At 48.7% G+C, this 23575-nt stretch overlaps 1 protein-coding gene across 8 annotated transcripts in view; it reads right to left on the bottom strand.

Annotated features, from left to right (window-relative positions):
• The window catches only part of Ehbp1 (Eps15 homology domain containing protein-binding protein 1), a 533072-nt gene that overhangs the window by 396627 nt on the left and 112870 nt on the right, over positions 1-23575 (bottom strand). For all 8 annotated transcript variants that reach the window (XM_071671877.1, XM_071671876.1, XM_071671880.1 and 5 more), the window contains exons 3-4: positions 8479-8686; positions 7038-7216 (exon numbers count right to left, since the gene is read on the bottom strand). In XM_071671877.1, the coding sequence (XP_071527978.1) occupies positions 7038-7216; positions 8479-8686 (387 nt within the window). The remainder of the gene's footprint in view (positions 1-7037; positions 7217-8478; positions 8687-23575) is intronic.

Below are 23575 nucleotides of genomic sequence, written 5' to 3' on the forward strand. Positions count from 1 at the left end.
CCGTCTTGCCCCACACTGTGTATAACCTAACACCCAACACCTCAGTGCAACACAGTAAATTACTGTAAACTTTAACAACTTAATGTGACGAAATTTTTATGTAAATGTAAATCATACTGTCCATGATGATTTCTTTAAACGTATAAAAAAAAAAATATATATGAATTGTCTTTATACTTTCGACTGGGACTCGTTCCAGCACCACCACGTACCATCTGGTACCACTAGTGAGTGGTGTACGTACGTGCGTATCTACGTACGTACGTATCCCACAGGTCGGGAAAGCGGGTGATCCCCGGCTGTGCTACGAATCAAGGACAGAGACTAAGGACACCTCACGTGAATTCCTGTACTAATGTCACGTCTTTTGTTTTTTAATGTACGTCCGTTTAAAACACTACCACAGTGAACCAATATATATATATATATATATATATATATATATATATATATATATATATATATATATATATATATATATATATATATATCTTTCTTCTTTCAAGCCATTCGCAATTTCCCGCGTTAGCGAGGTAGCGCCAAGAACAGAGGACTGGGCCTTTTTTGGAATATCCTCACCTGGCCCCCTCTGTTCCTTCCCTTGGAAAATTAAAAAAAAAAAACGAGAGGGGAGGATTTCCAGCCCCCCGCTCCCTCCCCTTTCAGTCGCCTTCTACGACACGCAGGGAATACGTGGGAAGTATTCTTAATCCCCTATCCCCAGGGATAATATATATATATATATATATATATATATATATATATATATATATATATATATATATATATATATATATATATCCTTAAAAAAAAAAAAAAACTACTAGGCGTAAATACACACAAAAAGAGACTTAAGTTCCAACATAACGTCCAGATTTTCGGTGCTGGAATGCCAGCATCCAGTTCCAGGACAACACAACCTATCCACTGACATCAAGAGGAGCCATCCACTGACAACTTAAAAGGCCTAATGACAACACGAGGTATCCAGAGAGAGAGAGAGAGAGCAATGGCTATCCACTGACGTCACAGCTATCCACTGACAACACAAACCATTCTGACATCACGGCCGTTCGCTGGCAACACAAGCTGTCCAGTGACAACACAGCTGCACGCTGACAACACAAGCTGTCCACCGACAACAGAGCTGCACGCTGACAACACAAGCTGTCCAGCGACAACAGAGCTGCACGCTGACAACACAAGCTGTCCAGTGACAACACAGCTGCACGCTGACAACACAAGCTGTCCAGTGACAACACAGCTGCACGCTGACAACACAAACTGTCCAGTGACAACACAGCTGCACGCTGACAACACAAGCTGTCCAGCGACAACACAGCTGCACGCTGACAACACAATCTGTCCAGCGACAACACAGCTGCACGCTGACAACACAAGCTACCCGCTGACAACACAAGCTACCCAATTACAACCCGGCAATCAAACCGTCCAGCTACAATCTATTGACAACACAATCCATTTCCTTACATAAACTATCCACTGACAGCGCAAGCTACCCGCTGACGATAAAGCTGTCACTGCTGACGATAAAGCTATCGCTGATGACGTCAAAGCTATCACTGCTGCTGACAGAAGGGTGGAGAGAGAGAGAGAGAGAGAGAGAGAGAGAGAGAGAGAGAGAGAGAGAGAGAGAGAGAGAGAGAGAGAGAGAGAGAGAGAGAGACGACTGAGAGTAAACATCCCCCCCCCCCCTCCCCGTTCCTCCCTTCACCCTACCATAGCCCCGACTGACACGGTATGGGAGGGGGGGGGTGTCAAATCATCCTCCCCCCCTCTTGCCTCCTCGCTCACACCTGGCCTTCCTCACACCGTCCGTGTCGCGCACGAGGAGGTCAAGCAGTAAGTGCTCTCGGCGGTGTTGTGTGATTACACAAAGTGCCCCGCCCTTGCCTCACGTCTCACCACAAGAGGAATGTGAGCAAGGTAGCGTGCTGATCCGATGGCCGACCCATTGAGGATGAAAACAAATAAAAGAGTCCTCATTTGGCTCCTCCTCTGATTTTTCTTTTGGGAAGCAATACAGGAGGGGAGGATTGCCTCCCCCCCCCCCCCTCCCTCGCCCCATTTAGTCGCCTACGACACGCTGGAGATACGTGGGCAGTATCCTTCCATCCTCCCTTCCTCCCCAGGGATAATATGTATATTCCGGGTTCTAGGGGACTGAAAAGTCTGTCTTGGGTGGTGGGGGCGGCGGAGTCAGTACACCGGCGCTTCCCTACGACATCTGTACTTGTTGGAGGCAAGAACAGGCTACGCGAGGCTTCCCTTTGCTGAGGGAGAAAGATCGAGAGGACTCCAGAAATCACGTCAAGAACTGCATCGCTCACCCCACCCTCCTCCGTTTTCAGTCGTTGCTTCCCGCTGCCCCCCAAGGAGAAACGTGACGCAGCCCAATCGTCCCCCGTCTGTTTTCCCAGCTCCTGCACGGTGCGTCCGTGTTTGACTGTTTCCCAGCTCCTGCACGGTGCGTCCGTGTTTGTCTGTTTTCCCAGCTCCTGCATGGTGCGTTCGTGTTTGTCTGTTTCCCCTTAGGCAAGCTTGCTGAAGTTTCCTCCACTCCATTTACCTCCTCACTTACCGGTGAGTGTTACTGCCTCCTCCTCCTCCTCCTCCTTCTTCTTCTTCTTCTTCTTCTTCTTCTTCTTCTTCTTCGTCTTCTCCTTTCTCCTCCTCCTCCTACTCCTCCCTGGAACCTCTTGCCCCGTAATCTTCGCCACTGGAACCTCGGCCCACCAGCCTCCCCACAGCGCCACACAAACAAACACTATCCTCCACTACCCACCCCACCCCACCTCCGGCATGCGAATTTCCGCACGACAAAATTAGGTCTGGGACCTTGTGATTAGATGAGGCACCCCAAGCGGCGCGGGGCACGGCACCAGGGCGTAGGCCCAGGCCTGACGGTGGCCACCACGACGGCGCGACGGACGTTCCACCACCTCCCGAAGAACCACACACACACACACACACACACACACACACACACACACACACACACACACACACACACACACACACATACACACACACACACACACACACAAGGTCGAAGGCCAACTCACCATGAGTGGCGCGCTCTGGCCTATCTGCGTGACGTTATAATCACATGACCAGCAAAGTCTGTGGCCAGAGACATAAGACACACACACACACACACACACACACACACACACACACACACACACACACACACAACAACAACAACAACAACAACAACAACACTGAGTCTGAAGACCTACAAAAAGACAGGACCATTTCTGGGACAGGTCTAGAGAAAAAAAAAAAAAAACCTGCAGGAAGCGTTCCAAAAATCTACTGTCGATAACAACACGACTGAACGTCTGAGAGTGACCGCATCCAACAACATAGTTGAACGTCTGACACTGCACCACGCTGCTCCTCCTCCTCTCCCTCCTCAGCTACGGAGGCCACGGTCAAAAAAAAATCTCTCTACCACGCGACAGAACGGTAAAATGACGTAAAGAGGCACGAACTTTTATGACGATCAATGTCGTAGGGGGGTAAGGGGGGGCACAAACCACAGGGGGTCCCTTGGTGTCTTGTGTGATCCGTCTGCACTGCCGGGATGACCACAGGGGAAGGGGGGGAAGGGGGAAGGGGGAGGAAGAGGGAAGAGGAAGGGGGGAAGGGGAGGAAGGGGGTACGGTAAACATGCGAGACAAATCTGCATTAGACAGGCGAGCAGCGACAGCATCCCCCCCCCAGCAACCCCCAACCCCCACACCAATCTATCCCACCCCGGCCTAACAGAGGACCTTGACAGCCACTGCAGTGCTGGCTCAAGAGCACCGCCGTCACACACACACACACACACACACACACACACACACACACACACACACACACACACATACACACACACACACACACACACACACACACACACACACACACACACACGAACAGTTTAAAATTCATATTAGCCTTTCCCTTCAAGGACCAAATTAGCATTAGGATTACGGCTATGTCACTCCACGAATTCGGACGCAAGGAACACCGAGGAAACACAGGTCCTTCAGTAAGGTATGGGAAATCATCACTGTATGGGGAATCCTACGGTAAATGATGGAGATCCTTCTGTATATTATGGGGAATTTTTTTTTCAGTAAAGGAATGGAGAATCCTTCTGAAAAGGGATGGGGATATCCTTCAGTGAAGGAATGGAGAATCCTTCTGAAAAGGGATGGGGATATCCTTCAGTGAAGGGATGGGAATATCCTTCAGTGAAGGGATGAGGATATCCTTCAGTGAAGGGATGGGGATATTCTTCAGTGAAGGGATGGGGAATCCTTCAGTGAAGGGATGGGGATATCCTTCAGTGAAGAGATGGGAATATCCTTCAGTGAAGGGATGGGGATATCCTTCAGTGAAGGGATGGGGATATCCTTCAGTGAAGGGATGGGAATATCCTTCAGTGAAGGGATGGGGATATCCTTCAGTGAAGGGATGGGAATATCCTCCAGTGAAGGGATGGGGATATCCTTCAGTGAAGGGATGGGGATATCCTTCAGTGAAGGGATGGGAATATCCTTCAGTGAAGGGATGGGGATATCCTTCAGTGAAGGGATGGGAATATCCTCCAGTGAAGGGATGGGGATATCCTTCAGTGAAGGGATGGGGATATCCTTCAGTGAAGGGATGGGAATATCCTCCAGTGAAGGGATGGGGATATCCTTCAGTGAAGGGATGGGGATATCCTTCAGTGAAGGGATGGGAATATCCTTCAGTGAAGGGATGGGGATATCCTTCAGTGAAGGGATGGGGATATCCTTCAGTGAAGGGATGGGGATATCCTTCAGTGAAGGGATGGGGATATCCTTCAGTGAAGGGATGGAGATATCCTTCAGTGAAGGGATGGGAATATCCTTCAGTGAAGGGATGGGAATATCCTTCAGTGAAGGGATGGGAATAGCCTTCAGTGAAGGGATGGGGATATCCTTCAGTGAAGGGATGGGGATATCCTTCAGTGAAGGGATGGGATATCCTTCAGTGAAGGGATGGGATATCCTTCAGTGAAGGGATGGGGATATCCTTCAGTGAAGGGATGGGGATATCCTTCAGTGAAGGGATGGGAATATCCTTCAGTGAAGGGATGGGATATCCTTCAGTGAAGGGATGGGGATATCCTTCAGTGAAGGGATGGGGATATCCTTCAGTGAAGGGATGGGGATATCCTTCAGTGAAGGGATGGGGATATCCTTCAGTGAAGGGATGGGGATATCCTTCAGTGAAGGGATGGGGATATCCTTCAGTGAAGGGATGGGATATCCTTCAGTGAAGGGATGGGGATATCCTTCAGTGAAGGGATGGGGATATCCTTCAGTGAAGGGATGGGGATATCCTTCAGTGAAGGGATGGGAATATCCTTCAGTGAAGGGATGGGGATATCCTCCAGTGAAGGGATGGGGATATCCTTCAGTGAAGGGATGGGGATATCCTTCAGTGAAGGGATGGGAATATCCTTCAGTGAAGGGATGGGGATATCCTTCAGTGAAGGGATGGGGATATCCTTCAGTGAAGGGATGGGGATATCCTTCAGTGAAGGGATGGGGATATCCTTCAGTGCAGGGATGGGGATATCCTTCAGTGCAGGGATGGGGATATCCTTCAGTGCAGGGATGGGGATATCCTTCAGTGAAGGGATGGGAATATCCTTCAGTGAAGGGATGGGATATCCTTCAGTGCAGGGATGGGGATATCCTTCAGTGCAGGGATGGGGATATCCTTCAGTGAAGGGATGGGGATATCCTTCAGTGAAGGGATGGGGATATCCTTCAGTCAAACAGCCTTTAATAACGTCAAGGAAAGGTAACCCAGGCGTCAAGAACAGGGTAACCCTGACGTCAGAGGGGTAACCCTGACGTCAGAGGGGTTACCCTGACGTCAGAGGGGTAACCCTGACGTCAGAGGGGGTAACCCTGACGTCAGAAGGGGTAACCCCGACGTCAGAGGGGTAACCCTGACGTCAGAGGGGTAACCCTGACGTCAGAGGGGTAACCCTGACGTCAGAGGGGGTAACCCTGACGTCAGAAGGGGTAACCCTGACGTCAGAGGGGTAACCCTGACGTCAGAGGGGTAACCCTGACGTCAGAGGGGTTACCCTGACATAGGTGGGGGGGGTAATCCTAACGTCAAGAAAAAGGTAACCCTAACATCAAGGACGAGGTAACCCTAACATCAAGGACGAGGTGACCCTAACATCAAGGACGAGGTGACCCTAACATCAAGGACGAGGTAACCCTAACATCAAGGACGAGGTAACCCTAACATCAAGGACGAGGTGACCCTAACATCAAGGACGAGGTAACCCTAACATCAAGGACGAGGTAACCCTAACATCAAGGACGAGGTAACCCTAACATCAAGGACGAGGTGACCCTAACATCAAGGACGAGGTAACCCTAACATCAAGGACGAGGTGACCCTAACATCAAGGACGAGGTAACCCTAACATCAAGGACGAGGTGACCCTAACATCAAGGACGAGGTGACCCTAACATCAAGGACGAGGTGACCCTAACATCAAGGACGAGGTAACCCTATCATCAAGGACGAGGTAACCCTAACATCAAGGACGAGGTGACCCTAACATCAAGGACGAGGTGACCCTAACATCAAGGACGAGGTAACCCTAACATCAAGGACGAGGTAACCCTAACATCAAGGACGAGGTAACCCTAACATCAAGGACGAGGTAACCCTAACATCAAGGACGAGGTGACCCTAACATCAAGGACGAGGTAACCCTAACATCAAGGACGAGGTGACCCTAACATCAAGGACGAGGTAACCCTAACATCAAGGACGAGGTGACCCTAACATCATGGACGAGGTGACCCTAACATCAAGGACGAGGTGACCCTAACATCATGGACGAGGTGACCCTAACATCAAGGACGAGGTGACCCTAACATCAAGGACGAGGTGACCTTCTCTATCCTTGACCACCCCACCTATACCAGGCTAGAGAAAACGGGGCAGGGAGTACTCACGTGGCCTTGCCCTCGCGGAGGAAGAGGCAGGAGAGGGTCAGGTCGAGGGCGGCCGACACGACCTTCTTGCTCAGGGGCCTGAGCCTGACCTTGACGTCATGCTGGGTGCTGAACCCCGCGTACTGCTTCATGTTGATCTGCGCCGTCGCCACCTGACGCCGCTTACCAGTCGACGACACCTGTACACAGGCACACACATACGAGGAACATTAATATGTAGAACAACTGTTGATGGTGTGTATATATGTGTAAATATTTGAAAGGATCACAATTTTGCGCGTGATCAAGATATTCCTGTGAGTCCACGGGGAAAATGAAACACGATAAGTTCCCAAGTGTACTTTCGTGTAATAATCACATCATCAGGGGAGACACAAGAGAGCAATATAAGTCCAGTTGATATACATCGAAGAGACGATGCTAGGACGCCATTTGGTAAACATTTTCCCCGTAGACTCATAGGAATATCTTGATCACGCGCAAAATTGTGATCCTTTCCAATATATATATATATATATATATATATATATATATATATATATACTGTGTAACTGAGATGTATTCCCCGGGCCACTACCTACCCAGCATCAACAATCTAGACACATGCATCTGTGTCATGAGGTTGCTATATGTCCCTCTGCTCTAAGTGTCCTGTCTCCCATGCATACAGATTAGAAATTCAGGATCGAATCACTGTCCTCCGACAGAGAACCTCGTCTCAGACCATCAGGTATTCTGTTACCTGGCGTTCCCATGTGCTACTCCTGGAGTATATATATATATGTGTGTGTGTGTGTGTGTGTGTGTGTGTGTGTGTGTGTGTGTGTGTGTGTGTGTGTGTGGAAATAACCATTTTGTAGAAGCAAATAATACAACTTTTACAATGCCTAATTGTACATGACAATACCTTGAAAGTACATATAATAACATTCCAGTTGCAGCTTCCATGACTAAACAGTAAATGCCGTTTACCCGACAAAAGACAAAACAGTCAATAAATATCCTAATAAAATTTTTCACTACGTTTCTGCTTTCGAACTGACCACGCCCCCTTCCCAAAACTATTTATAATAATAATCATAAATTGGTCTATAAATTGATGGATGCGGTACTAAAAAGTGCTTTACTCCAAGCAAGGTAAAACAAAGGTGCGGCTGAAATATCATTATATTTAAAATCTTAGCCACGAAGACGGGGACAAGTTTAAACATTGAAGAGAGGTTGGGAAGAGTTTGACATGAAGAGATGGACAAGGCTGCCATGAAAAGAGGGAATGGCACCGTTCTCTCTGAACATGGAAAGAAGCCGTTTTCTATGTCGTGTGTCTTTATGGGGGGAAACTCGTACTCTATGCACTCTTTACTCGTGTATGTATGCATACACACAAACAGGACACACCCTAGTCTATGCCAGGTCGAGGGGTGAGGCGTGGAGTACTCACATCCTCGACGACAAAGGTCCACTCCTTGTCCTCGAACTCGTTGGTGCGGTTGTCCCTGAAGAGGGTGACGGTGATGGTGATGTTGGCGGGCACGGCCCACACGCACAGCCCCTCCAGGGGGTTCCTCATGGACGGCTCCCATGACGGGGCGTCGTGCACCACTCGACGGGTCCGTCTCAGCCACACCACACTCAGCTGCGTCGGCTGCCTGTTGACACAGAAAAACACCGGGAAAACGGTTAAGAACACTGTGTATTAGAACACGTTCCTATGGTCGTCATTATGGTAACTTGTGCGACGGATCTAATACGGTCGCTCGCCTCCTCCCGCGTGGGCTGCCATATACGGCAAGGGATAAAGGACTTTATATAAGACTTACCAAGGTGATCACAAGGATGGAGGTGTGTGTGGGGATGCAAGATCGGAGGAGGGTGGGGGTGGGGTGGGGTGGTGTAGGAGGGGAGGATAAGATGGGAAGGCAGAGTCAACTGGCGACCACGACGTCATAAGAGGGGAGGGGGAGGGGGAGACACCAGCTTCATGTGACTGGAGATGGTTGGAGGCGAGGGGAGGTGGTGTCGTAGAACACTCTAATACCTCTCGCATGGCACTGGAATATCATCTACTGCCAAGCTAAGACGAGGGATGGGGGAGGGGGGTTTAGCTCTGCCACAGAGAGAGAGAGAGAGAGAGAGAGAGAGAGAGAGAGAGAGAGAGAGAGAGAGAGAGAGAGAGAGAGTAATGTAAATGTTATCTTGACCGCGCCGAAGACACTCGCCAATGAAAAGAAAACGATAGTCGAGGAAAGAAAACGAAGGAAAATAGACCCTCGGACAACCTGGTCTGAATTAGTGAAGGGCGGGTCGAACACACACACACACACACACACACACAGCCACTGAGAACGTCATTAATAATTTTAATGGTTTAGAGAGGCCGTCTCTGTCTGTCTTGACGCCCATCTCCCCCATGTTACAACCCCGGTGTCATTACTGTGGATATTTTCTCTCTACGTCCTCAGCTTTTGACAGCATTTATGTTCACTAAACCGTTATTATTATTATCATTATTATTATTATTATTATTATTATTATTATTATTATTATTATTATTATCATTATTATGATCATTATAATTATTTTATCATTACACATTGGTAATTAATGTTTTTTATGTTAGTATTTGCGTTCGTATGAATCTGGTTTTTCATCACAGGAGAGTAGGAATGGAAAGATCCTATTTCTTAGATAAAAACGTCAAATGTGGTCGAGTAGGTAGCCATGTGTGGTGGTGGTGGTGTACTAGGTAGGTGACTGTGGTCATGTGTGGTGGTGGTGGTGGTGTACTAGGTAGGTGACTGTGGTCCTGTGTGGTGGTGGTGGTGTACTAGGTAGGTGACTGTGGTCATGTGTGGTGGTGGTGGTGGTGTACTAGGTAGGTGACTGTGGTCATGTGTGGTGGTGGTGGTGTACTAGGTAGGTGACTGTGGTCATGTGTGGTGGTGGTGGTGGTGTACTAGCTAGGTGACTGTGGTCCTGTGTGGTGGTGGTGGTGTACTAGGTAGGTGACTGTGGTCATGTGTGGTGGTGGTGGTGTACTAGGTAGGTGACTGTGGTCATGTGTGGTGGTGGTGGTGTACTAGGTAGGTGACTGTGGTCATGTGTGGTGGTGGTGGTGGTGTACTAGGTAGGTGACTGTGGTCATGTGTGGTGGTGGTGTAAGTGTACTAGGTAGGCGACTGTGGTCATGTGTGGTGGTGATGGTGGTGTACTAGGTAGGTGACTGTGGTCATGTGTGGTGGTGGTGGTGTACTAGGTAGGTGACTGTGGTCATGTGTGGTGGTGGTGGTGGTGTACGAGGTAGGTGACTGTGGTCCTGTGTGGTGGTGGTGGTGGTGTACTAGGTAGGTGACTGTGGTCCTGTGTGGTGGTGGTGGTGTACTAGGTAGGTGACTGTGGTCATGTGTGGTGGTGGAAGTGTACTAGGTAGGTGACTGTGGTCATGTGTGGTGGTGGCGTGAAGCAAGTGCCTCTACCGTTGCTCCAGTATCTCAGAATCTGTTTATCATAAGAGGGGTTGAGCAACGTCAAGGGATAAGAACCACCGCCCTCATTTTGACAGTCATAATGAGGGTGAGTGAGAACGCTCGCACGCGCGCGAGCGTGTGTGTGTGTGAGAGAGAGAGAGAGAGAGAGAGAGAGAGAGAGAGAGAGAGAGAGAGAGAGAGAGAGAGAGAGAGAGAGAGAGAGAGAGAGAACAGAGTATCACAGGGGGCCAGGGTTCATATAGAGCCTCGTATACACATCCAGGTGTCAATAACAGAGGCATGTTTATGGCCACGGCTGAGGGAGCAGCAATCTTGCCTGGTACTGGACACACACACACACACACACACACATACACACACGAGGCAACAAGGACGGTGCTAGAATCGAGAGAGAGAGAGAGAGAGAGAGAGAGAGAGAGAGAGAGAGAGAGAGAGAGAGAGAGAGAGAGAGAGAGAGAGAGAGTATGAGTTACAGCTGTAGAAATGCCAGAGGGCGTACACTTGCCCACCTTAGAAAGAGAAAAGAGTGAGGGGCTACCTGATCATAATCTCTCAGTTATCACACCAGCATGATGACGATCGACAGCGAAGGGAGGGGGTGTCTTCGAAAAAGGCAAATACTGAAGTACGGAAGTCCATAACTCAGCGAAAGAAAAAAAGAAAAAGAAAATTCCAAGAGACGTCATGATAGTGGACGACAGGACCGAACCGAAAGATGAAAAAAAAAATATATATATATATATATATATATAATGTGGTCGCGGACGGCGGCATCCACTGATAACAAAGTCGTTTGAGATAACGCAAACGAATGGAAGGATTGCGTGTTCCTGGGAGGCATCTTTTACACCACCACCACATACAAGACATTGGAAAAAAAAAAAAAAAGGATTTTTTTTTTTTCTTGGGACGATAATGAGGGAGAGTCCTTCGATATGGACCAAACATTATCGAAGTGGACGAAGTGGAAGACGCGAGAGGACACATTTTATCCCAACACAAGACAACCTTTTTCCTCACACTTGGTCAATGCTCGATATCTTTAAGTCCCTCTGGTCATTTGTCCCTCATTCCACAGTCCCTCTGGACATTTTTCCCCACATTCCATTGTCCCTCTGGACATTTGTCCCATATTCCATTGTCCCTCTAGTCATTTTTCCCACATTTCACTGTCCCTTTGGTCATTTTTTCCACATCCCACTGTCCCTTTGGTCATTTTTTCCACATCCACTGTCCATTTGGTCATTTTTTTCCCACATTCCATCGTCACCCTTATCATTTTCCCCACATTCCAACGTCCATCTGGTCATTTTTCCATTATTCCAACATTTCTCTGGTCATATTCCCAATATTTCCACGTCCCTTTGGTCATCCTCCCAGTATTTCAACGTCCCTCTCGTCGTTCTTCCACTTCTAACGTCCCTCTGGTCGTTCTTCCACTTCTAACGTCCCTCTGGTCGTTCTTCCACTTCTAACGTCCCTCTGGTCGTTCTTCCACTTCTAACGTTCCTCTGGTCATATCACCCAAATTCCAAAGTCCCTCTGGTCATTATTCCCACATTCCATCGTCCCTCTGGTCATATTCCCACTACTAGAACGTCCCCCTAGTCATTCCATCCCATATTCCATCGTCCCTCTGGTCATTTTTCCCCCACTATTCCAACGTCCTCCCCCTGGTCATTCTTCCCATACCCTCAGCGTTCCTCTGGTCATCCGGTCATGTACGTAATGTGTGTGGGGGTCGTACGGCGTCGGGGCCGTTCCTCCACCAAATTACTCCCGCGTCCTCTTGTTATTCACGGGGAGAGCGGCGCAACAGGTGTCACCCACCCGGAATTAACACCTCTCTCTCTCTCTCTCTCTCTCTCTCTCTCTCTCTCTCTCTCTCTCTCTCTCTCTCTCTCTCTCTCACACACACACACACACACAGAGGATACATCATTCTTAAAAAAAAAGGTTATAATAGAACATGTTCAGGGGATGGGGCCCTCCTTGAGTGTACAACCGTCCTTCCCTCCCTCCCTCCCAATACAAATGTTTAATTACAAAAAAAAAGGTAATTACACACCCGACATAACACACAAGGGCATCACGCACTCGGCTGTACACACACACACACACACACACACACACACACACACACACACACACACACATCAAGGGCATCGCCGCATATTCAAGGCACTGTAAACTCAGGGCAGCACACACTAAGGGCGGAAATGCCCCTCACCAAATCAATAACCTGTATTGGCTCCCGTGCGCCGATGGGAGATGGAACCTATATGCAATCACCGGTGCCCCGTGTGTGTGTGTGTGTGTGTGTGTGTGTGTGTGTGTGTGTGTGTGTGTGTGTGTGGATGTTACGGGAAGGGAGTTCTACACTCGTGTTGCCCCGTCTCTTTATCTATGTACCAATGACATTATTCTTATGTGTACTAACACACACACACACACACACACACACACACACACACACACACACACGTCCCAGCCTAAGCCAAGGCACCCAGTCATCGACCAGACCCAAAGGAGAGGATGAACAGCTGGGACTGGCTGTGGGGCAGACTGTCGCGACCAGAATTCGAACCCAGGGCGGCCGTGCGTGTCTCACGATCTAACGATGCTACGTGTGTCACTCCTCAATTCGTAAGCCCTTCTTTGTATTTTACGGGGAGGGAGTTTTTACCCCCATGAGAAGGGGGGAGGGGAGGGGAGCCACGGGGGGGGGAGTTTTTACCCCCGTTTGGCAAGGGGGGAGGGGGGGGGGAGGTGGAGCCTTTGTGTAGTGGGGCGGCGGCGGCGGCGTGAGCCAGTATCAGACTCGGGAATGATGCCAGAGTCCACATTTTTCCTCGGAACCATATTATCTAGCGCTCGTGCAACACGAGAGAGAGAGAGAGAGAGAGAGAGAGAGAGAGAGAGAGAGAGAGAGAGAGAGAGAGAGAGAGAGAGAGAGAGAGAGAGACAGAGACAGAGACAGAGAGAGAGAGAGAGAGAGAGAGAGAGAGAGAGAGACAGAGACAGAGAGAGAGAGAGAGAGAGAGAGAGAGAGAGAGAGAGAGAGAGAGAGAGAGAGTTTTGCATTTCTCTCATGATGAGCGAGACGCAGGAATCCTCCGGTCCCCCCCTGGGCAGAGAGGATGGCCTTTGCCCTCTACAGGCCAACTCGCGAGAATCCTGTGGTGCATGTGAGTGTGTGAGAGGGAAGGGTGTGGTGCGGTGAGGTGGTGGTTATTCATATCTATCATGTCGAACATAAGTGGGGTTACTGTTTGAAGACGAAGTCTGCCGGGTCGTTCATCACGCGTGTGGCTCTTGGCTCAATGAAGAACGGTTCCCTTTTGCCGTCCCTACAACTCTAGAATCTGTTAGAAGTCAGAAGTATAAATACCTCCTGTTTACGGGGGCCAACAGAGGTTGCGATTCTCGGTCTGTGTCCTATATATATATATATATATATATATATATATATATATATATATAGGACATCAGTGACCAGCGTCTTCAGTGTCTAAGTTCAATCTGGAGCATGAAGGGCGTCGTGGTGGTGTTGCTGAAGAGCAGCATCTGTGACGTTTGGAGGGGTCGTTCGGTCTCCGGGACGCCGACGAGAGGGGGAAAAGAGTTACTCGTACATGTCTGGGGAGTGGAAATGTCAGAAGGGGACGGCGGATGTTTAGCGCCTGCCAGGTCAGTCCCGTCTGTATGTTACGTCAATGTGGTGTCTCTTTGGCGAAGACAGGATAGGGAGAGGAGGAGGGAGGGAAAGAATCAGTGAGTTTATGTCTCCAAAAGTGTCAGACAAGGGGGTCATATTTTCCTCTTTTCTTATTTCCACTCGGTGGTTGGTCATTCTCGCCGCCTGGATGAGGAAAAGGTCTGGTGGTGCCGCCATGGATAAATGAGTGCCGAGAGCATGCTAACGTGGAAATATTTTCGTTTCGTTGTGCAAGTGTCGCATTTCTATTTTCTTTATGGTGGAGGCGTGGTCTGGAAGGCGGTAGAGGAGGAGGAAGGGAGCGAAAGTAACCGTAGCATACATCATACGTTCTACATTTAACATGTTAACTTCATCACTGAAGTCTACCGTCTAACGTCTAGCATTCCACTGATGATAACGGCGGACCAGAGTGTGTAGATAATACCCAGCCAGGGACAAACCCAGCCCCTTGCTGGCGTCTTGTCATACAGTCAAGGAAGCCAACACGAAAAAAAGGGGATCATTAATTCATGGAGGTCGGAAGTGTGTGTGTGTGTGTGTGTGTGTGTGTGTGTGTGTGTGTGTGTGTGTGTGTGTGTGTGTGTGTGTGTGGTGAGGGTGACGTGTGTGGTGTGTGTGACGTATGTAGTGTGTGTGGTGAGACTGACGTGTGTGGTGTGTGGTGAGGGTGACCTGTGTGGTGTGTGGTGAGGGTGACCAGTGTGGTGTGTGGTGAGGGTGACCTGTGTGGTGTGTGTTGAGGGTGACCTGTGTAGTGTGTGGTGAGGGTGACCAGTGTGGTGTGTGTTGAGGGTGACCTGTGTAGTGTGTGGTGAGGGTGACCAGTGTGGTGTGTGGTGAGGGTGACCTGTGTGGTGTGTGGTGAGGGTGACCAGTGTGGTGTGTGTTGAGGGTGACCTGTGTAGTGTGTGGTGAGGGTGACCAGTGTGGTGTGTGGTGAGGGTGACCAGTGTGGTGTGTGGTGAGGGTGACTTGTGTGGTGTGTGTGTGTGTGTGTGTGTGTGTGTGTGTGTGTGTGTGTGTGTGTGTGTGTGTGTGTGTGTGTGTGTGTCGAAGGTGACGTGTAAGGTGTGTGCCAAGGCGAGAGGCTGGCTCTGGGCCCGGACAATGACAGACCAGCATGTGAGGGGGAGCGACCCAGGCAATACCTCCTCGTGTACCTCAACCAGGCGATGGCAGGGGGTTATGTACCAGGTGGTCAGTGTACGGGAGAGATGTGCGACCAGCTGCTGCCAGGCTGGGTGATGGGCTGATGACACGGGAAGGGGTTAACGTTAGCTTACCACTGGCTCATCACATCCGTCACCAACGGCGTTACTAACCATCTTTTCGTCACCACCACCACCACCACCTCCACCATCACCGGCGCCTTAACACCACAAAACCACCATTACAACCAATTACCAACTTTAAGCTTCATCCCCCACCACCTACCACCACCACCACCTACGACCACTATAACCTACGACCACTACCACCAGGACCAACCACCGTCCACTGACCATCCGCGACAAACCAGCATCACCACCACCATCACCATCACCACCACCATCATCACCACACACTAACACCATCCCTCCCCCGTCCCCGACACCATCAAAGAACCACAGTCACCACCACCTACCACAACATCCACCACCACTCACCACCACTACTACTACTACTGCTACCACGAACCACCACCATCCACCCCCACAGCTACCACCACCGTCCCACAGAGGACCAAACCTAATACGCATCATTACGCAAAACTACCACACCAAATCTCGCAAAGCCGCTTACACCAGATTCACCTATTTTTTTTCCCTATTCACACAGTGTCGACAGTACAAATGAACTCTCTTGGTTTATCATTATACGAAATCCATCTAGCCTCGTGAATACGACACCACGACCCGTGAGCAGGAGGATGCGACCCTTAGAATGACAGAGATCCCTGAGCTGGACGGTACAACCCTTGGGCAAGACGGCACGACCCTTGGAATGACAAAGAGACCACTGGGCAAGACGATACGACCCTTGGAATGACAATGAGACCCCTGGGCGAGACGGTACGACCCTTGGAATGACAAAGAGACCCCTAGGCGAGACGGTACGACCCTTGGAATGACAAAGAGACCCCTGGGCGATACGTTACGACCCTTGGGCAAGACGGCACGACCCTTGGAATGACAGAGACCCTTGAGCTGGACGGTACAACCCTTGGGCAAGACGGTACGACCCTTGGAATGACAGAAAACCCTGGGCAAGACGGTACGACCCTTGGAATGACAAAGAGACCCCTGGGCGAGACGGCACGACCCTTGGAATGACAAAGAGACCCCTGGGCGAGACGGTACGACCCTTGAGCAAGACGGCACGACCCTCGGAATGTTCTGCTTGTATAACTCATATGAGCAACTAGTAATCTTCGATCCGTAACGTCGCTCGTCTCATAATGACACTAACACAAGAAACTATATCATAGTCGTTCTTTCAAGACGACAGATGTTACATACCTGCTGAGAACCCTTATTCCATCTACGGACAGTTGCATACTACAAAAAAATAAAATTAAGTTTTCTTTGAAATATTTTCATTTATTTTCATGTTTCCGAGCAATGTAAATGCTATCAATAATTTTCGTTATTTTACTATCAATAATTTTCGTTGTTTTACTATCAATAATTTTCGTTATTTTACAATCAATAATTTTCGTTTTCTTTTTTTGCAGAACTTTGTCCGAGTTCAGACATCCTTCATACACTATACACCACGCGGATACTTCATGACGTCACATGGATACTTCATGGCGTCACACTGGAACTTCATGACGTCCAGCGAGATACTCTGCAAACTACCCCGTCTGAGCTACACTCAACACATGACGTCTTCATGACGTCACTTAACCACTCCACGAATCAACTATAATCAAAATGTGACGTCTTCATGACGTCACTTAACCACTCCACGAATCAGCTACTCAACACATGACGTCACTTAACCACTCCACGAATCAGCTACTTAATACATGACGTCTTCATGACATCACTTAACCACTCCACGTATCAACTATAATCAAAATGTGACGTCTTCATGACGTCACTTAACCACTCCACGAATCAGCTACTCAACACATGACGTCACTTAACCACTCCACGAATCAGCTACTTAATACATGACGTCTTCATGACATCACTTAACCACTCCACGAATCAACTATAATCAAAATGTGACGTCTTCATGGCGTCACTTAACCACTCCACGAATCAGCTACTCAACACATGACGTCACTTAACCACTCCACGAATCAGCTACTTAATACATGACGTCTTCATGACATCACTTAACCACTCCACGAATCAACTATAATCAAAATGTGACGTCTTCATGGCGTCACTTAACCACTTCACGAATCTCTCACATACTACCCCCCTCCCCCTCCCCTCCCCCATGACGTCAATCTTCCATCCCGTCGTCTCTCAGACGTCCTGACGTCGGCCACACAATCCACCGGGAAGGGCACACAGGAGAGACAGATCCAAGGGACAACACCCCCCCCCACCCACCCCATCCCCACCCGGGGCCTTACCATCTACACCTCCCCACCCTGGGTTAGACCATCTACACCTCCCCCCTCCCCCTGGGTTAGCTACACCCCCACCCCCTGGATTAGATCATTTACACCTCCTCCCCCCTGGATTAGACCATCTACACCTCCCCCGCACCCCCTGGATTAGACCATCTACACCTCCCACTTACCCCCCTGGGTTAGACCACATCTACACCCCCAGGAAGATGATGAGCGCTATATACAGAGCACTAATGAACTAAGAGACAGGTCAAATACCAGCAAGTGTAGCTTATGAACGTCAATTCCTTATGCTGGTCAGCACACGTTGACGTCTTTCCTGTCACGTGGACCGCCACCCACCCTCCCCTCCTCCCTTCCCTTAACCCTCTCTCGCCAGGGGGAGGAGGGAGGAGGAGGAGGAGGAGGAGGAGGAGGAGGAGGAGAGTATGGAGGAGGGGAGGAGGAGGAAGGGGTGGTACACGACACACTACAGGGCCATTTGCCAACCCTCCCTCAGGGTCCACGTCAGCGCCTGACGGTCCTGACTTCATGACGACGGTACGGGCCATTTAAGCGTGTGAACTTCTGACCTGACCCCAGATGGGTGAAGTACAAAAGGATACGCCGTTACGCCCAAGGGTCGTACCGTCGTGCTCAAGGGTCGTAGCGTCGTACACAAGGGTCGTACCGCCGTGCACAAGGGGTCGTACCGTCGAACACAAGGGTCGTACCGTCGTGCACAAGGGATCGTACCGTTGAACACAAGGGTCTAATCGTCGTGCTCAGGGGGGTGTACCGTCGTGCTCAAGGGTCGTACCTTTGTACACAAGGGTTGTGCCGTCGTGCTCAGAGGTCGTACCGTCGTACTTATGGGTCGTACCGTCGTACAAAAGGTTCGTACCCACTTGGTATACATTAACAACTCCCTCTGTGTGTGTGTGTGTGTGTGTGTGTGTGTGTGTGTGTGTGTGTGTGTTCGAGCGAGAACACACTTGGTACATCAACGTTACCTCAGTGTGGGACCTGCGTGAACTTAAAAAATCATCTCGCCATCCCCAGGTTCTCTTCACAGCGCCCTCGCCGCCGCTACTCCGGAGGGTCTGAGCCAGCAAAAACCACTTTTCAGACCACCATGTCCTCACCCACCCACTCACTCTCACCCACTCACTAAACTAAATCACCAAAGTGGTCAACTTCTATCACCAGGTCTACCCATCTCAATTCCTACCGTACACACAAACCACTACCGACCATGTCATAACACACGCCTGTTTTACAAACACACACACACACACACACACACACACAAAGACAAACAACAAAAAAATAACTGACATCACCCTCTTGCAGTAATTATAACAACAAAACCATCATACAATGATGATACAAATACATACAGCTACAGAGAGAGAGAGAGAGAGAGAGAGAGAGAGAGAGAGAGAGAGAGAGAGAGAGAGAGAGAGAGAGAGACCTAATTACTCTCAAATAATGAGGGGCTGTGCACCACCTCCATCCCGGGCATGGCTTCCCTATTTATCAACGGTGGAAGATGAACCCATTAATTAACCCATTAGCTTTTCAAGAGGCAGTAGAGCGCCCAGTCCCCATCACACCTCAAACCTCTGAGAGACTACAGGTATTGGATAATGGGTAATGGTCATGCCCCTGAGAGAGACTACAGGTAGTGGATAAGGGGTAATGGTCATGCCCCTGAGAGAGACTACAGGTACTGGAAAAAGGGGTAATGGTGGGGGTAATGGTGAAGTTAGGTATCTGAAGGGGGTTACCTGCGAGGAGGGAGAGACCTCACTCACTCACTCACTGACACTCATTCGTTCCTCGGGCGTGCGGCTGCTGACGACGCAGGGAGGGTCAGCCGAGCGTCACCACAACTACCACCGCCCTGGCGCCGCCGAGTAGGAGACAGAGGCGGCCTTCAGCACCAGCAGTAGGAGGAGGAGGAGGAGGAGGAGGAGGAGGGGCGGCCTCTGCGCAGTAGTTAGCTAGCTGGCTAGCTAGCTGGCTGGCTGGCTGGCTAGCTGGGCCGCGCCCTGTGACCAGCATGTAGGGCAACATTGACGACGCTGTCTGACTCCCAAGGGGGTGTGTCGGCCCGAGTGTGCGGGGGCAGGGTGAAGCATCCTCTCCCACCTCCCCTTTAAACACCCTCTGGTCACCTAACCTAACCTTGATGGTCCGTAAACATTATCAGCTCAAGTGTTCTCTTACACCGCGCTACCTTAAACACGACACAGACGCTCGCTCGTTACGTGTGTCCAGTCTCGACACACACAAGGATAACAGCCCCGATCTGCAGCGGCTTCAGTCTGTCTCCTTTTCTACCCCTAACTTGGCTACCACCATCGCCAAACTCGTGGGGGGATGGCAGGCACAGCTTAAGGTGGCAAGGTAGTAACTGGTCCGTACCTTGTCCAACACTACAGAGATATACATACATACATACAGCTTAGGCTAGCGTGTGTGTGTGTGTGTAGTATTATATTTTATTATACTTAGTCAATGTTTCCCGCGTTAGCGAGGTAGCGCAAGAAACAGACGAGCGAATGGCCAACCCACCCACATATGTATATACATAAACGCCCACACACGCATATATACATACATACATATATATATATATATATATATATATATATATATATATATATATATATATATATATATATATATATATATATATCAGTTACCAGTAAAGACATGGTAAATATATACGAATAGAAGGTTAAGAGACGGGGCAACGTAAGTGAAACTCTCTCCCCGTAAACACACAAGTAATAACCACAAGCAAACTGTGTTCACAAAGAGCTTTGCATCCCCCCCTTCCTCCTCTGCCCCTCACCCGTATGCAGCCGCCTGGGCATGGAACTGGCAAGGGTCGTGAAGTATTCTAGGTCCATGCTCTGGGTTCATAGGGTCTTGTTCTCCTGAATGAGTCGAGGGTGCCTCTGATGAGGCGTTAAAGGAAGCAGCCGCCGCCTGATGGTGCTCTTCAGGGCGCCCAGTGCGCCTGAACATCTCGCATGTACCGACATTTTCTTGATTCCAGGCGAGAATTCGGGGCTTTTTCCTCCTTGGGAAGGTAAGAGCCAGCCAACTTGAAGCACAGGTGGGGAAAAAAAATACAGCACCCGGAAGCGAAATTCCCAAAATGAAACGGCAGCCAGGGAGGGTAAAAGATGAGCATCCTTCCCTAAAGACAGCCTGAGGTAAAATGAGGCAGGTTGTTGGTGCTCACACCGTTAGAAACACTTGTCCCAACGACCAGGTGTGCGATGACTTCACCATGAAAGCGTCATAGGATTGTACCCACAATAAGCAGTCATATATCGCCTTTGGAAACATATGTGTAAGAGGGGTGGACAAAGTTTATGCGGACAGAACCATCCAGTTAGTGTTTAGGTGACGTCCTATAAATGAAAACTGATAACTTGGAAGAGATATAGAATAGAACCTGCCAGATGGTGGTGGATCCAGGATAGAGAATGGACGGGTTGTGCAACCAGCTTGAGATGCGTGTAGCAGTGGTAGTGGTAGTGTTTGTGGTGGTGGTGGTAGTGCATGAGCAGCGTACATCCCAAGTGTTCATAAAGCAAAACATCCTCCAAAGCTTGAGTCTCCTCGTCATTAACTGTTTTGCGTTTTGAACACACACACACACACACACACACACACACACACACACACACACACACACACACACACAAACGGGCCTCCGCAGTGTAGCGGTGAGCGCAACTGACCATGAGTCACCAAGGACCCGCCCAAGGTCGGGTCTGTTTGGGTTCTAATCCTGGACGTAGCAAGTAGGCCCTCAGACAATCCCTAACGTTCATCCTCCCCTCGGAGTTGGTCGATAAATGGGTAACTGGTTTATGATGGGGGAGTATAAAGGTATATGTATATACATACACGAGGGAAGGCATGGTACATATATATAACTAGGTTAAGAGATGCGGACAACTGTGTAAACCTCTCTCTCTCTCTCCGCGTAGCGCTCAAACAGTAATCAAGCAAACACACACAGCACAAGTAAACAAAAGACGAGTACACAATCCCACGGTCAGACCAACAAAAACACAAAGATGATTTACGCCTCAACTAGACCCTATACAAACAAATGTAAATTAAAGCGAGTAATTCCCCGATGCCAAAATAGACCGTGAAAATTCAGAATGTTGAAGTCTATCCAGTTCCTGTATGGGCCAGGCCACAGTTCTACATGTTTGGATCAACAATCATCATTATCATCGTCATCATCATCATCACCTTTATTACTGGTATCATTATCTTTATACCATTATCACTATTATTATTACTATTATTATTATCATTCTTATTATTATTGTTATTATCATTATTATCATTATCATTATTATTATTATCATTATTAGTATTATTATTATTATCATTATTATCATTATTATTATCATTAATAATAACAATAATAAGTAATATTATTAATATTAATATTATTATCATTATTAATGTATGATGTTCTGGAGCCACAATGATAAGCAATAACCATTGTGCAAATAACATTTCCAATCACTTTTCTATATCTCGAGATTGCTGTTGTTGTTGTTTGAGTTTAAACCTCCCTACAACTCAGGAGGTGCGGGCCCTATGCTCTAGGGCGGCCTGACGGTGGTGAGGGACCTAAGCACTGGTGGGCCTGGGTTGGGTTGGGCTTGTTATCCCACCACCCCACGAGAGCCAGGCTTTCTCTGATCTCGAGGTGTATATTTCTGTCAGTGCTATTTACCAACACGTCTCCGCTCCGGAAACATTCATGATAGTTTTATCTAGGGAGACAAACAGGACAAGCAAGGGAAGGTCGAAGTTAATTTCAATTAACCTGCCAATGCTGCAATATGCATTAACCGCATATATATATATATATATATATATATATATATATATATATATATATATATATATATATATGACCAAGAGGATATATGTGTCGGAGGTGGAGGGAACGAGGAGAAGTGGGAGACCAAATTGGAGGTGGAAAGATGGAGTGAAAAAGATTTTGTGTGATCGGGGCCTGAACATGCAGGAGGGTGAAAGGAGGGCAAGGAATAGAGTGAATTGGAGCGATGTGGTATACCGGGGCTGACGTGCTGTCAGTGGATTGAATCAAGGCATGTGAAGCGTCTAATGTAAACCATGGAAAGCTGTGTAGGTATGTATATTTGCGTGTGTGGACGTATGTATATACATGTGTATGGGGGGGCGGTTGGGCCATTTCTTTCGTCTGTTTCCTTGCGCTACCTCGCAAACGCGGGAGACAGCGAAAAAAAAAAAAAAAAAAAAAAAAAAAAATATATATATATATATATATATATATATATATATATATATATATATATATATATATATATATATATAAACTCCAGCAGGAAGGCAGCCTCGCCGGCTTATGCAAAAGGGGACCAATAAAACATCTCGGTCCTCTCCCATCCAAGCTTCTATGCGGCTCGCGCTGCCACAGGCCCCCAGACACAGAAGTCCTCGTAAACAACAACCCCTCACCGAGGACATCCATCCAGCGACCACATCCCAATCATCGCCACCATCTTAATGCCGCTCCTAAAACCAGAGCCTAGTCCGACCTAGAGGAAGCCTGAAACAAGGGAACATCTTGACATGCAAGAACTGCACACGAATACCCTTCTGAGTTATGATCAAATCCTCTAAGGCAATAAATGAAGAGATTACACGAAACCCTGGACAAGTGGTATCACGTCATCGA

The sequence above is a fragment of the Panulirus ornatus genome, chromosome 17 (assembly GCF_036320965.1).
Source record: "Panulirus ornatus isolate Po-2019 chromosome 17, ASM3632096v1, whole genome shotgun sequence".
Lineage (NCBI taxonomy): Eukaryota > Metazoa > Arthropoda > Malacostraca > Decapoda > Palinuridae > Panulirus > Panulirus ornatus.